The 17,578-nt window shown below is 32.6% G+C and overlaps 1 protein-coding gene across 5 annotated transcripts in view; it reads right to left on the bottom strand.

Moving 5' to 3' along the window:
* The window catches only part of cv-c (RhoGTPase activating protein), a 298,529-nt gene that overhangs the window by 41,146 nt on the left and 239,805 nt on the right, over positions 1–17,578 (bottom strand). The window contains exon 1 of one of the 5 annotated variants that reach the window (XM_076128417.1): positions 17,306–17,412. The exons of the other annotated variants lie outside the window; for them this stretch is intronic. Coding sequence (XP_075984532.1) covers positions 17,306–17,312 — 7 coding nt within the window. The 5' untranslated portion in view covers positions 17,313–17,412. Of the gene's footprint in view, positions 1–17,305; positions 17,413–17,578 lie in introns of those variants that run through there. 5 annotated transcript variants of the gene reach the window in all.

Here is a 17,578-nt window from a genome sequence, read left to right as displayed (position 1 = left end):
TAAAATATAGGCAGAATCAGGCACCACAATAGAATATGCTAAAAGATGATGAAATATAGCATGTGCATAACATCAACTTTTATGCATGATTTATCTCAGTGTATCATTATGCTTACAGTAGTATAAAATCTTCTACATATCAGAAACATAAATCGTTAACTTGAATTAAAGTTGCTTTGTTCTTGTACACTTTAATACAAAATTAAATCACCTTTCAATTATAATACAGCTATAATTTATTTACTTATAGCTGTCAAAATACAAATCTGTATTCATAAATACCTTTATCACAATGAACAACAACAACAATCAATCAATAAAACTGTCACTACTTATTTTCGCCAATAATCTTCTACAAATCCCGATAAAGGTCTGTGAAGGAATTGCCTCAACATCCGTCTATTCGACGCGTCGAGAGCCTTTTTCTGTTCGTTCCAGTCAATTACCGTATTGACTGAGGCTTTGGCCTAATAAGAGACTGAGATTGGAACTGTTTGGTATGATGAAAGATTTATTGGGTCCTAATGTGCTTTTTTGTGTAAATTGGGATATAAACTGTTAACCTAATAGGGTTTCTTGTAATATTACTTTGCTAGTGTGTCAAGATGTACAATCTTGATGTGATAAGAGTATACAAGAAAATATATTATCATTAGATTTAAAATAAAATTGCTTTTAATGGCGATGTGACAACTAAAGAACGATAAGATAAAAACGCATGTGCAGAACAACATTCAGTTTTGTAATTTCACGTATTAATTGTGTTTTAATTAGTGGCCATCTTCAATGCTCTGATAAAGGTGCATAGATTGGGACGAAATACAAAACAGACAGATTGTTAGACCAGATTTGTTAGATTTTTATGTCACAATAATACATCATCACATATTTCAATAGGAAATACTATTCATGAATGGGTTATAGAAAGCAAAGTAACGATAAAATAACAGACAATGCTTGTCTTTGGTGAGTAAACAGTGAACAGATAGGTTATTGAAAACGGCCGTTAAACACTGTCTCCATTAACGCAGATTTTACCCAAGTTTCTTAACCCTTAACCTTTGCAATTTATTCTAATATGACCAAGTATTACATATTTTATGAATTTCAAACTCTAAGGCCCGAAATAGACATCATTAAGGCTACCTTTTTAGGAACACTGTCTGGCACAAAGCTTGCGGATAATGTAAATTTATTTACTTAGTTGGACAATTGGGGTTTGAACGCAGACGCCGTGTAGTTTGCCGCTAATTGTGAGCTACGCTGATGACTTTACAGTAGAAAAAATTATGGACAATATTAACTTAGTAGTTTAAACTCTTTGGGTATTTAATTGAAGTTATAATTTCTAGGATGATAAATTATCGAATTTAATAGAATATAGAATTTCGAGTAAACACAAAACAACATTTTTAAGTTAAGTTATTGTCAGAACGCTGATATTTTTGATTACAATAATATACATGCAGATGTAATAAATGACGATAATTTCTAAGGGGTTCTTTGTCTAATGAAGTCAGAGCCTACTAAAGAATGAGTAAGAAAATGGTCTAGTTTTATATAAAATATTATTTGAGCTTTGCTTGTAACATTTTGTAGCATTAATTTTGATAGAAGTTAATAAGGTAAAGTTGTTTGTTTAGTTATTAGTAATAAGACATATTTGACACTATATGTAAGAATTAAAGGCGATATTTTAGGTTTTGGAATCACCGTAGGTCAGTTTATGCACTATGCATTAAAAGTTTAGCTTAAAAACTTAGGTGTCTCAAAAATAAAGTGGAAGTTATAAGACACCTCGTAATTCTTTCAATTTAAAAGGCAGTCAATTTAAAATCGAAAGTTATAGTTTGTTTAGGCTATAAACTATGTTATCGCCTTTGAGATGAAAAAAACTACTAGCTCGTAAATGTATCCTTTTTGTGTTAAATACTAAATTCTACATTTTACTTCTAAGCGGCCATGTCAAAATGTCAACATAATAATTTGTTTAAACGAAAACGAGCTTTGCGCTGTCATGTTATTTCAATCAAAACATGTTTAGTTTCTTGTTTGTTATTTTTGAAATATAATTTAAAGACTACTGAGCCAATGTTTTTGCGGCTTTAAATAATATTTATCATTCGAAAGACCACGCGTATTCACTTCGTATATCAAAAAAATAAAAAGAAGCATCTTTTCCAACCTGAAATCGCTTGGGAAATATTTTTGTATAGCACTTTACTTTTTCAAAACAGTCTGGCATAATTACTGGGCTATTTTTTTGCACGGCTGCGTGTGGATAAAAGAAAAATGGAGTGGGAAAACTATGTGAATGAATACCAAAATATTTTCTGTTGGTAAAAATATTTTGATAAAAATCAGTACATCTGCATCTTGTAGATTAATATTGGTACAATATTATACAAACTATACATAAGCATTACATCCTATACATTACATTTGAGAATAAACAACTGTTGTCAAAGTTCGTGCATTAGACACCGCTCATAATAGCACTCTATCTCATTTAATAAAATAGTTTTATTTACAGAGTCAACATAGTTTAACGTAAAATATCAGCACTCCAAAAATACACTTTCATTAAAAAGTATCACCTGCCCACACGTAATAAAGCTCTACCATTTACATTGCACGACAGTATACACAACCCTACCGCCGAGCGGTGTTTAAAATTAGCGCGCGCTCGTCCGACTGTGAAATGCTCGCTCGAACAACCCCGCTTTTATCCTAAATCAAAGCCTAAACCAGTGGAGGGTTACTTTCATGTATATTGTTATTTATTTAAGGGAAAATTTGCTTTTCAAAAAGGTTGATTTTTGATGTGACGCGAACCATATTCTGGGTTTTATTGTCATGTGTATGATGTACCGGAGAGGGTTATTTCGGTTTAATTATGATAATTAATAGCTTTTTGCGTTGACGGGCTCATATTGAAGCTGTGTGAAAATAAACTTTGTCAAAAACGACGTCACTTGGTAATGTGTCTACAAAGAATCTAATATTATAAATTTTTTAGATACTTGTTTCTTAAAAGTTCTATCGCAGAGTTATGGATTAAATTACGGCTAAGATCCTTTACAAGTCGCAAGTTTGTACACAAAGTATCTGCCTATATTACAAGTAATAAGGCCGGATTATAATTATATGCGTGAGAATTTAAGCAAAGATTCCCTACCCGAAGTTCTGAATCCTTCAAGTTTGTCAACAAGGCTAGTCAAACTACGAACTATCGCAACTTGGGGAGTATGTGAAACTTGTTCATAATTGATATTTAATAAATGTTGTAGTATGTTCAGAATAGTTTAGTTAAGATTTCATTTATGTGAATAATTTTGTGTTTGAATCTCTGTAATGTAATGTTCTCTCAGTTTGATATTAATCTTTACATGTGGCTACTATCACAAAAAATATATATATTATGTAACATTTTAATCCATATTTTTATGTAATAAATGGCTCAAGTTAGTGGCCTAGTTTACAGATGGGGATGGGTCATATTTCGCATAATAATAATAAACAACCTATCTAATAATATAAAATAAATAATATACAACCTATCTGAGATATGTTAGGTGCTATATTAGCAGTGATTACTTGTTTATTTAAGTAGGTATTTAAAATTACATCATACCTCCATAAATGCACATTCCTTACCAACTATTTCACTTCCATTTTCAACACAACTTAGCATTATCCTTAGTAATGGAATTCAAGTGCAAGTCAAACGGAATACATTGAGGCATTATTCAGGAGCATAGACAACAAACTTTGTGACTGACAGTTTGACGTTAGGCATGCGAAGTGTACGCCTTTGTTCGCCAGTTAGCATACTTTAAAACAAAACGAGTAGTGCGTGTTGTTGTTTTTTTTTTAACATTTAAATGGTTATGTGAAAGGAATGTTAACGTTTTTGATGATCTTCTGCGAGTTCACACGGTTGTCATATATAGCATTTTGTTTCTTACGTTTAACTAGACGATAGCAGGTGTATATTTTAAGTTTTAATAATGTAAGTATTGTTTGGGTCCTTGGTATAAATTGCGATTTTACCGAAGTAATAATACAGATTATAGTAACTAAAGATATTCATAGAGTCGAATGTGTCTCAGTCTTTTAAAATTGAACGTTACTTCAATGCAGTAACTCAAAAATCTGCAACGTTGGTACTCCATACTAGACATTTAATTACAGGCTAATAAGCAATCTCTCACAGTAAAGCGAGCCCTGCATAAAAAACCTATAATAAATGTAAATCAGTGCCACGAAATATCAAAAGAGAAAAATGAAAAATCTTCAAGGACCGCCCAAAGATTTAATATCAGCATACAACGCCGATAAAACCCGCCATGACAGATAATTCAATTTTTCATAACCAAAATACCTTCGTACAACTTTTGAATAAAGCCAAATTGTTTCAAGTTGACATTGTATTATGATTTTTAAAAGAATTTTCCTGGAGGTAAAGAAAAAAGAGTAAGAAAATATTGGTGACGTTTTATAAAGTTTTTAATTAAAATTTTCCACTGGGTGGTGTTGTCTGTCCCGGAGTGTACGACGGGTGAATAGACGAAAAGAGCAAGGTTCTTGTTTTAAGTGTTAATTATAAAATTTCATCCGTGAAGTGTACTTTTTACATAAAAATGAGAAATATTTCTGTCGTGTCTTTTTAACATTTTTTTTTCTCGTTTGACTGCACATAGAATTTTGTATGAAAGTGACTCTCTCTTTGACTAGGGTAGTCGTTACTTTACGCTGCTGTCACTTCGTAGAATAAAAGCACTCATTACTTAGTGTTTTTATTGTTTTAGGAATCCAAGGCTACACCGGCTTAACAGGAGAGCTTCTAAGAATAGAGCTCATAAGAATATGAATTAATTTAAGTGACAGTCCACATACATGTTCGATGCTCTATCGAGATTCGAGTCTTCAATAAAATACAAAAAACATTGAAAAATTTACACCCCATATTTTATTCAACTTTCTAATAAAATATTAACCTGAAAATTAATCAAACAAATTATATTTGAAGTGACGTCTCTCCAAACAGAATTACGTTCCAAATTGTCATCCCTTACAATCTGTAGGGACAGTGTATTGTCAATAGCCGTCGTGTCACCAACACAATTACTTATCCGAACCCAATTAACGGACTCGGTCACTGTGACGAGCTTTATGTATTGATGTTTTTAGTTGACACGACACGATTACGACACGGTAACGTTAGGTATGCTTGAATTTACTAAAAAGAGAAAAAAATGTATATGAGACGAATAAGCTTTAAGTATTTCTCAGGCGCGTTATTTAGCTTTTTTGCTGATACTACTGACAAATTAATTACTAAAAACCTAAGACAAAATTGTTCGGAACTAAACTTGGTGCTTGCATGCTTTAACAAGACAGATTCCTGAATGCTCCACCGAGTTAAAAAGATTTCAAGTAAACTTTTTCAAGTTTTTTAGCGTCGACCAATTTGTATTACAAAACCTGAAGCACGTTACTGCAATCGATTACGGTGCAGTGTCGGTCCCGTATCGTGAAGTATAAAATACTCATAAAGGTATTAAGCAAAGCCTGTATAGGTGTGTTGTATGTAAATATAAACTGTACCGTATATAACCTTAAGTAGATTTGTGAACCATTTCTACCTTATCCAAGGGGTTCTGAGAAGCTAAATTTAATTTTGTGTTACGCAAATATAGTTGTTTGTTGTCTATCATGTTGTCAATAAGGTTGAGTATTGTATATCACAAGAACAGTTATATTATATCGGATAAAAATATTGTTTTGGATATAATGTTGAAAAAGCTCTATTTTTCTTACATTGAATATACCTATAAGTTCAATAGAGGACCTTTATTCAACATTTAAGACTAATGCTAGATATGCCTTTTTAGAATTGAATATATACGCAAAAGCAGGCTTATTCGCAATAAAAATATTTATCTGGCGTAAAGAGATCAGAAATATATTTTATAGTTACGTATTTATGTCACATTTTTGTTATACACCCAATTGCCTATTACTTTATGACTGACATTCAAACTTTAAAAAACTACAACCCAAGCAAAACCCCGATACAAAACATTATAATTCTCACAAACACAACAACATAATCAAAAGCCCCAAGCATTAATGGTTTCCATTAAAAACACCTTCATTCACCATAGCGTGATATCGTGACTGGCATCAGCGGATTTTCCCATTTATTTCCCATTTACAAAACCGGAAGTCAATAATACATTTCTATAAAAAACTGATGGAAAAAAATGCTCTATGAAAATACTGTCACTTTCGCTAGTGAACCACGTCAGATGGACACTCGGGCACAGAAGTGTTACGAATAATCGTATGGAAATAAATTAATTTGCGTGGAAATAAATATTGTTTCCACTGTGATTAGTATGGTGACAATAGCAAGTCAAAATTTCTATGGTGTTAATAGCCAGTCTGTAGTCAAGTTTAGTTCAAATATATTTTACTAGCTGACCCGCGCAACTTCGCTTGCGTCACATAAATTTTCCCCTTTTTTGTAACATTTTTCACTGGTACTCTGCTCCTATTGGTCGAAGCGTGATGATATATAGCCTATAACCTTCCTCGATAAATGGGCTATCTAACACTGAAAGAATTTTTCAAATCGGACCCGTAGTTCCTGAGATTAGCGCGTTCAAACAAACAAACAAACAAACAAACAAACAATCAAACAAACAAACTCTTCAGCTTTATAATATTAGTATAGATAAATTGTGAATATTCTTGTATAACGAATAAATTAATCTATTTTAATTTCTTTACAAGTTTATTTCCTGATTCTCTTTGACTGCTCCATAAATATAAAATTCATTTTGCCATCTTTTCATGAAGTTTGTTGGACTGGAAAAACATTTCGAGCCACTGGGAAGGAAAACTAATTTTACTTCAAAAGTTCAAAGAAAACCGAACTGAAAATGTAAATAAACTGTAAGCAAATCTAAAATAAAATTCCAATACGCTGTGAAAGCGCTTCAATAACTGCATTTCGTCGTAGTGAGCAAAATATCTCAGCTCCTGAATTGAATTGAGTTGAACTCCTTCATATGTAGGAGTCGAGTCTTTGCATCAAATATTTACTCGTTGCTTGCTATTGGCAAATACTATCGATGAAAACTGGCACGCGTATTACTTTTAAAATATATATCAAAAACCCCTTTGGAAAATTGCTTTCTATATGGCAGAACGCAATATACATTTCGATTTTCTTACAAAATGACACTTTACGTTACCTTACTATTTTGTTCTATAAACGAATGCAAATCATGCTACAGTTAGCAATAAAAATAAAATTGTTTAACAGTTCCAAAGAATTGTTTTAGCGTTTAATCATTTGAATATTAACGATTTCTTATTGATAAAAACTTCTCTTTTTACGTTAACGTTAGAAATATAATAACAAAAGCAGAATAACATAACAAAGATTTAAATAAACACATTGTTTATGAAAGAAACACCTTTTACCCCGACAGTACATCACAGGGCTGCCCGTAGGCGCAAATTAAAATCGCTCCACGAACTCCGTGCGCACTCGCCCGTGTATTTGATTAACTCGTAAATGGATCTATCCCCATGTTTTACCTATTTTTAACCGACTATTGTATCCACAGGTCGGTTTTCATTCATTCTTTCATTCCTATTGCCCTTTTTCTACCTTTCCATTCATGTTGAGTCTTTGTTATAGTTACTTGTCATATTACTTGTATGCGAAAGTGAGCTGTCTGTTACGCTTTCACGGGTAAATCGTTTGAGTGATTTTGGTGAAATTGTATGTAGAGATAATTTGTACCTATGAGAAGAGCTTAAGAATTCATTGTTTAAAAATCAATGCAAGGGATGACATAGACAGTTTTTAGGGGGATGGAATAGGGTGTTAAATCTGTGCAATAATATAGTATCTGAGAGAGTAAAAAACAAAGTTATGGAATATTTTTAGTACCAGTAGCTTATCAAAAGTACTTCAGATTGCAAAGAGTTGTAAAAGAAATTGGGTTATCGTATTTTTTGTGCTCGCGTGGCGATAATATTTATTGTTCAAATCACTTTATGTTTGAGATGCATTTGATAATGTTCCTATTGTTGATATTCTTTATAGATATTTATATTGATATGTTCGTAGCTATATACACTTGCTAGTATCACTTACAAAACCACCAAAAGACATTTGTTTGAGTAGTGAAAAATATAATATCCTACAAAAAATTGTAAATTATAGATTTAGTTCATCTTGTAAACAAATTGGCACTTTAAGGTTTTTTTTAATATTTCCATGATTTTACTCCACAATTCATCTTCTTTGTCGCACGATTCAATTTGAATAAAATAACAAACAATATTTTAAATTTATCCAAACCCTTCTCTCGATTTACTTGGGACACTAATCCTCTTATAGGCTGTTCGCTGTTTATGTTTCATCATAGAAATATCGTGCAAAATATTGTGATTTTTCAGTTTCAAAATTGACTTGCAAGTGGTGTATTCGATACTGAATTATGAGGATTCGTTTCCCGGGTTATTTATTTAATGTTTTTCTAAATTATTTCCGGTAAAAATTACAGAGTTAGGTATCGCGTTAAATGGTAATTTTTGATACTTTTTAAGAAATTGAAATACATAGCTAGTGACATTATTTTACCAGATTTTATATCAAAAATAGTCTTAAATTGATATAGTCAGAAGAAATTTCTTTACTCAAAAGTTTTGTGGTCCGTGTGAGGTCTAAAATAATCTCATATGTACGGTACTTATTATCAAAATAGAGTTATTTATTAAGATTGCCTTAAGCCCATAATTTAGAATCACAACAGTATTTCAAAGGTACTTTATCATTAGGGCTTAGCCGAAATAGATAACATTGTCCAAGTGGCGAGTGAAACCGAATCTAAATAAAGTAGAATTGAATAATTGTGTACTTTAGATAACGTTGTAACGGGAGTTTTGATTGCGACTGTACTTTAGAAATTGGGTGAATGTTTTGCTTTGTTGTTATAAACGATTTAAGTTTTAGTAAATATTTTTTTTAAACCGTGTAAGTATTTTCTTAGCTCCCTTTTTGTCTGTTAATTTATTAGTAGATAATTGTAAATTAGCAACCTTTGACGCAAAAATCCTTTAATGGGTAGCCGTCAGTTGTATTCAAACCGAGCGTCTCTGCGCTAGTTATTTAAAGGTTGGTTCCTATCGTTGTCAATCTGGAAAATAGGAACATTGACATTACTTAGATTATAACACTATCCATACAAAAGAAAGATTTTCGGTAATAACATAGTAGTTTTATCCCAAGGTAGGAAGAATCGTAATTGAATATTACCTGTGCTTCGTATTTTTACTGGTTTAGTTTCCTTCCAACCATGTAAAGATCCATTTATATTCAGTAATTGCATCTTACTCTCAGTTCTGTATATACGTGGTTTAACACAACACAAACACTTTAACAGTCCATCTGATTTTACAAAATCATAATCCGGATCCATTTTTTATATATTTTTAGAAATTTCTCTACCAAAAAATATAAAACAAATTTAAAATGTTCTTTTGTTTTGTAACACAATGAAAATGATTAAACGTAATGAGTGATCATTGCATTTTATCAATAACTTCAGTACTAGTGAAATAAAAAACAATTATGTGCACTTTACCCTATTTTATCCGATCAACCAACAATCCCAAGACACGTATATAAACACTGATGACTGCACAATTAAAAAAAAATAGTATATCCCAAAAGAACAATCCGATATGCCTAAAATCACACACTATCCACAAAAAAAACAAAACACAATCGTCCATTCGAACGCGTCACTTGAAATTTTATTTTTAATTTATCACTCGTACAATACAGTGAGTAGTATGCGTGTTTGTATGAGTTGTTTCCAGCCAGTTTGACGACTTGCGAATGATAAGCTCTTTGATTGAACTAGTTAGATAAAGAAACAGCAATGATATACTACGTCATGTGATGTACGTGATTGTTGTCACGGATTTCATTCTGACTGGTCAAAAATCTGTGAAGTTTGAAGTGTAGGTCAGTATTGTAGATTAAGCTGTGATGTTTTTTTTTTATGGCTATAAGATATTTAAAAATGATTGTCTATTGATAAAGATGATGTTTCAAGAATCTCGCAAAATTATTCAAGATTATGAAATTGTCTTACAATGGAGAAAAAACCCTTAGCTACAGCTGCAAAAACAATCACTGGTTATTGAGTAAATAGTAGTAGTAGTAATACGTATTGTGTAAATAAAGGCAAACAGCATTGCTAGTGATGGTTTGCTATTTAGCAGACGCTAGAGGACCCTTGGATATATATTTTTCTGCTACATTAAATCTAATCTTTCAATACTAACAATCTACAGGCTACAACAGAATTACACCAAAACAAAATCAATGCAACTTAAAAACAGTTTTACTCTTCATAATACAACAAAAAGTTTTATCAAACATCAAAGGCAGCATCGTTGCAATAATCTCCCAAATCGCCCGTCATCCCCATACCTACTGCGTTTGACACAACTTGATTGATTCACAAAGGTAATTAGTACAGAGGAATATTAATTAAGTGTGACAAAGGACGCGAACACACCGCATGGATTATAACGTAATTCTATGTGGATCACGCAGATTATTGTGGATTAGAATTGTAATTATGTGAGGTTTTGTGGGTAAATACAGTGGAGTACACATGTATCTTGTTGTAGAGTACATTTTGTTTGCAATTGTGTTTGATTAAGTGGTAAATGTTATGTTAGAGGCAATAGTCAAAAGAATATGATGTTGACGACTACATGCTTCTACCCGAGTGATACCTTCACTAGTCCAATCAGTAATGTGTACTGTATAGTGACTCAGTTTTCTCTGTTATTTATAACAAAAAAATCGTAAAATGACATATTAGTAGTTTAGAAAGGTGTCAGACGGGATGGCGCCTATGTACAACAAAAGAAGTGAAAAAATAAAGGCAAATTAATGCTTGCATATATAAAGAAAACATGCAGTGTTATCGTATACACTTATATATCCTGACGTCAATGAAGAAATCACTTTATCATTGCAAAAAGTTCTGCATAAATATTTGCCAAAAGGAGGTTTTTTATAGTCTAAGTAAATAAGACTGTACAAATAATAATGAAACGATTTTTAATCAAATACATGACTAGTGCTATTGTACTGGTTGTTTATTTTTCTTTTATTTAATAATATAAAGAATATGATAGTTTTATCAATAAAATTGCATCGATTAATGATACATTTTATCGTAATATAATTACTTCATATTATTGTTATTGTTATCAGTCAAATCCGATACGAAACCGTATTATCGGAATTACTTTGAAAATTAATGTTATTATTAAGAATGTTTATAATTTCCGCTGCAGGAAACGAGTAATTCAACAATAATGTTATCGAAATAAATATTAACGAGGTATTATAAATATCTATCAGCCAATTTATGCAAATTTTCACGTAAATGGAGTCATTAAATTTTCCTGCTGACATATTATCAGGCATTATCATGAACATTTTAATGCTGACATATTATCAGGCATCAGGCAGACATAGTATGTCACCGGTCAATCTTATACGTAACTGAAACTATTAATACACTCATGTGTCTATGCGTAGATGAATCTAAAGTTTTCTATATATAATAATGTGCTATGTGTGTATTACATGAATTGCTTAGATTATTTCGATCTCCGTACTTCTGGGCAGTCCTAATACAACTATCTCAAAAATCTATTCTTAGACCAAAACATACTACAACAAGAGTAGAATAGCCTTTCATTCATAACAACACAAGTTTCATATCTCTGACCTCATTATTCGATAGTCTCTTCAGAATCAAGACTGAATTGAAGATATCGCCACAAAGTCTGCACTGACATCGTGAGTAGTATACTGTAGTACATAATAAATTGATTGTCTGTGGCCAAGTGCATCGTTTCCACAATCCAATTGAGCCCAGATGTACTTCTAAGGTCAGTGCATACTGTGTACAAAATGCTGGTTTACGGTACAAGTAATGGGTGGTAGCGATAGCGTTTAGAAACTACGATATTATACTTTTATTTCCTCTCGTTTTATACTGCTTTTGAAATTTGTCTTTTTATGTAATTTTGTACCCTATTCTTTCTTATCTTGAAATCTGATCTCTAACAATACGACTCTTAAATAATATATCTGCGACAGTTATACGAGTATCAAAAAGCCAGATGTTAACTTTAATATCATAGACTGCTTAAACACCAGGTTTGTTTGTTTGTCGTATGTTTAGTGGTCAACCTAGTCTCAAAGTTGTTCAAGTCACCTGAAGGCCTTTGACATGGCTTAACGACTGCTATCTAAATTAACAACAACCGGGACCGACATTTTACGTGCCCTCCGAAGCACGGAGACGCCCACCTCAAATACCACTATGCGGTCACCCGTCTATGGAATAACCGCGCCAAGCGTTGCTTAACCCAGACTTTAACTTAAGATCGTTTACCGACCGGTGAGCGCAACTAGCTATGGGCGGCTTTAAAAACACCAGGTGTACTCTACAATTAGTTACATTTTGTTGGGCTTCTCTCCACGTGCCATGCGGTCATAGTTGCAGCCGCTTGTAAGCCTGGTACAATAGTTGTGGTACACCTGGCGTCCGGTGGCGGTCCGGCACGTGGCTGCGGTCGCTACCGGTCGTGTGATTATTGCAACTGCAACATATCACGTCCGGTAGCTTGTTTTGTGGGTTTAAGTGGGTTTAGATTAGTTATAGTTTCTATAGTGGAACAGATGTAGTGATATTTTTTCGATAATGTTTTAGAATATATCAAACAGAATTAAGGTTTTATTGTTCTCTAAAGGCCTGAAATTTTTTTTTACTGCCTTGCATGATTTTCTGGAATACCTATACTTATCCAATGGGAAGATTGCTTGACAACGAATAAAAGTAAACAAAAATAATAAAAGTAATGGCATACTTTAGCTTGAAACAGGAATAGAATTGCTTGCAAAAATTAAATGTTTGCAATTGTATCAATACAATTTTGAAGTTATATGAATGAAAATTCTGTTAACATCGGCGCCGAAGTCACAGTCGGGGTGGATTTGAATATTTTTTATTCAATTAAAAGTGGTAATTATTTTACATCTTGTGACACACAACAAACGAGTTGAAGCGAATCGGCCAAGGTTAATCTTGGCATGCGCATGTGTTGGTTCAAATAAACATGTAATGTGTCGGCTGATTGTTACTCAACTGTAGTGCCTACTGACCGACTCAGTATAAACTCAAAGCAAAATTAAATTGCTTCATTATTTAAAAGCAAAGACGTCGGTCATTCTGTAGTTATACTATTTTGCAATGATTCCCTCAAAAAGTAAATTTTATGTGTGGCTGTGTATGTGGGATATATAGTTATCTTACATTTAGTTGCCTTTATATAATTTGTTTGTAATTTCAACGGTTTTATTCAGGTTATTACTGTAAGAAAATTAATTTAGACTTAACTAAAATTACCTACAACTTGTACCTAGTACCAGATAATTAAATAATAAGTAAGTTAATAATAGTGCGTGAGTTGTCTTCAAATAAACAAATAATAATTAACATATTAAAAGTTAATTTTTAAAGCTGTCTCGTACGTTACAACGATTTATCCGAAGGATCATCTGAATTAATCATTTTTGCAAAGAAGACGCATCTCCCTAGTAACTTCCCTAACCCCGTTTTAATCCCAGGCTCGCTACTGTACAATATCTACAGCATACATTATACCTATACCTACAAAACCAAACGGTAAACACAAGGAACTAGCATCAAATTCGATTATATCATCTGTTTACTTAGATAACATCAGTGGTGTTTAGATTTGGTCGTACAGGCTTGTACGCCTCCATTCATACCCATATACGATCGAGGACCGTCTTTATCCAATTATGTTGACGCTCTCGGACATTTATGTAAGCACTTTAAACGATATTAAACGAGTCTGGCAAAGAAATTACATAATGTTTGATACTTTATTGAATCAAGCTCTTTTTTGTGTAAGCAGCTTCTGAATTAGGTTTCCTGTCTTCCAAACTAAGAATGATTTTCTTGAAATGCTACACCCTAACACAACATTTTTAGTTTCGTTATTAAAATTTTAAGATTGTCTGTATCGTAAAAAAATTAAATCATTTGTTTTATATAGGAATCAATCGCTCTCGGTAGTGTAGTAAGTATTAAGTCACTGGTAGGTAGTATTTTTAAAACAGTTGACGTACAGTCTATTCGATATAACGGGTCTTTATAATATTCCTTTTAAGCCTTCTTGGTTTATGGCTCTTAAACATACTTTTGAGAGGTATTCTGCTTTAATTGGTACGAAATCTATGAAAAAAAACATCATACAAAAACATAGTAACTCGTAAGTAAAGTATTAAATCTGTTCATCAGTGCAGCGCTGAAACAGGGACTTTATGAAAGACGTTCATTAGCATGACGCGGAACGGCAGAACAGGCTTAATGTAGCACTTTGAGCTTCGTATGCAGAGTATTAATGATTAATTTGTGATATACATACATTTAATTAAGATTGTTACTTCGATTAAGGATGTTCAGTTTGTAATAACGATAGGGTTGCTGATGAAGCAAATTTATAGCAACTGAACTAGACTGAATAAAAAATTATAGCTTTTTTGTCTGGTTCTTTCTGCCTTTGACTATTACATCCCGCTTATTCCGTGGAAATGAATTAATTGTTTACAATTTCAACAGGCATTAGAAAAAGAGTTAAGCACAAAGTAATGCAACAGCAATAAATTGTACAGCCGGCGATAAGATTAGTCTTTCTCTATCTGCTATCGTACGTTAAGACATCGGTAGTTTTACCAGCAACAAACAACACAATACGTCCAACGACAAAAGGTCAAAAATTTGCCCAAATAAACCCACAAACAGTCACATTAATCTCTTAACCTCTAATCATAAATAGCAAATTACAAGCGTCAATTGGAACACATAAAACAATAACACAACGACTATATTTCAAAGAACCCGACCTTAATAAGAAGACAAGTCTTAAGTCGTCTTAATTACTGACCTTCGTTACGCTTAAAGAAGTGTCACTAATTAGTTGATCTACTTCTACTATGTTTTTTTAAAACGGTGGACTTTTTTGCGATAGAAAAGGTTGCTAACCCGTGGTTCTGCGTGAGTGATGAACGCGACGCAATGTGACGCGACGTGATCTGTCAAATGTAAAAAACCGTTGCGTCTTGTCGTCAGCTACAGACGCAAGCAAGATAGACTTTTGTTTTGATAGGCTTTTTCGCATTTGCTTTACAATGCCTAATGTAATCTGTAGCGCAATTCTCTACGGTAAGTATTATCGAGTATTGAGAATGTACTGCAAAAATAGTTCCTACGGAATCCGCTAGAGTCGCTGACCAGATTTCTTACAAAATTTATTACTGTTGACAGTTGCATTGTTGTCGTGGTGTCGTGGTACACAACGCGATTGTATGGTAGTCTCTGTGTAATGCTAAAAAACCAAAAGTAAGAATTCGTTAAAATCTCTTAGAAGTACCTACGCATTTCCAAACATAAAAGGTTCATAGACTTCAGTCATCCACTCATGTCTAAATAAACCCAATTACTCACATAGCTTAGTTTTTTTCTCATATTTCGGGTAAATATTGTATATTATACGAGCATTTAATAAAAATCCCAGTCTGCCGTTTTTTTATGAATTTTATGCGTAATCGTATCAAATTGATGCTTAAAGAGGTCATGGACGGCCCTGATGTTTCAGCAATATTCAAAATGGGTCGCTTGTTCGGGCGACGTATAAAATATTACTTGTATGCTGAAAAAAATATTGCTGGTTTAGTATAAATTGGGTTGTGAATAAGTTTACGTTTTTTGTTCGGAATATTTGCCAACCACAGGACCACCAGAAAATGTTGTATTCTTCGACTATTAAACAGATCTGAATTAATTATATTAATATTTATGCAAACCATCACTTCTTTCTTGGGTCTACCTTTTCTTCATCAGCACTAATACTCATCCGATTTTATCTTTCAAAGTGTATCACCTGATAATTATCTCCTTTTTATGAAAAACCACAGTTACAAAATGTCTCATCATCATATCTAAGTAGAATAACACCTGACGATGATGTCATGAAATGCATCATACAACACCCACACAAATGCACTAAACTGCGAAAACAGTAAAGTGACGTCATAACATAATGTATCTAACAGTGTTAAGTGGCTACTGTTTTTGCCTTCATGTACTGGACTGAGTCAGAAGTCGTGAATAATTGCTCTAAAAATATGTACTCATTCCTTAAGTAGTACAGTTCTAATAGAAAATTATCTAAAAATACTGACGTAAGCCAAAATGTGTTAGAAAAGGAAAAAAAATAGAGCTAAGGCTTTTGGATATTTTTTGGAAAACATATCCGATAGATAAAGTGAGTCCAAATGTATATAATCAACTGTCAATATTGCTTCTGATAGGCTAGCCGATACTTATTCAAAAATGAGATGTAATCTTTATCCGTCGGTCGTAGCTTTATTCAAGGATGCTATAGTAATAATTTGAGTGTTGGAAAAACCTTAAAAATGCAGTCATAGGATATGACTAACATAAATGGAGGATATCTTAATGATATGAAGTGCATTGCTACTCATGGTCAATAATAATGATAATGTATCCAAATCTAGTAATTAAATTCCCCGCTATTAGAAATTATCAATTTGTATAAAGTTAGTCTCATTATTACAACAACAAAAACTACCTATTGTTAATTTTATTGATATTTTTATTTCTAGAACGTTGTGGAAAGCTCTATGGTTCTAATTGTTATGTAAGGGAAAAGTTACTCAAACCTCTTTCGAAGATAAAAAAGTAAGTATAAAGTGACACAAATGACTTTTGTCACAGATATGTAACTGTCAGTAAAATATCGTTTACGTTTTGTCGTGTCCACGGTCACGTATTACATACGCCACTTATATTATGCTGAGTGTTGGTATGTCTGTAAGTGATCAATTTGAAAACTACTCAACCGAAAAAAGGTACTGGACTGTAAAGGTCAAAATTGTTCTAAACATAGAATAGCTAATCTTAATATAAGTCTAAAGACGTTTTGGTGTAGAATATTATGTAAAAATGCGGCAAGAAAAATCTAACTTAACAATAATAAACAAACTTAAGCCAAAATTTATGTCAATGTAATTTATCTAACACTATAGAACAATATTTGCATACAAAAAAACATGACAATCACTTACCATACATAATTTTTGACAAACACAAAACAGTTTAGTAATTTCACACAAACAAATAAAAACATATTTTGAACTTCGAAGTCACAGTTACCGAACGGACTGTCCGTTACGAGGCAAAGGCACGTACTGCATACAACCACTACCTGAACTAATCGTAAAAAAAGTTTTGACAGATAAGTTTGCTCTGTCAAGGATCCGACCCCCTATTGGCAACCCTGATACGGTTACAAATTTAAATTAGCTGTTTGAAAAATTTAAAATAAATCTTAACTATAC

This window comes from Anticarsia gemmatalis, chromosome 21, assembly GCF_050436995.1.
Source record: "Anticarsia gemmatalis isolate Benzon Research Colony breed Stoneville strain chromosome 21, ilAntGemm2 primary, whole genome shotgun sequence".
Lineage (NCBI taxonomy): Eukaryota > Metazoa > Arthropoda > Insecta > Lepidoptera > Erebidae > Anticarsia > Anticarsia gemmatalis.
This window is presented reverse-complemented; position numbering and strand designations above follow the sequence as displayed.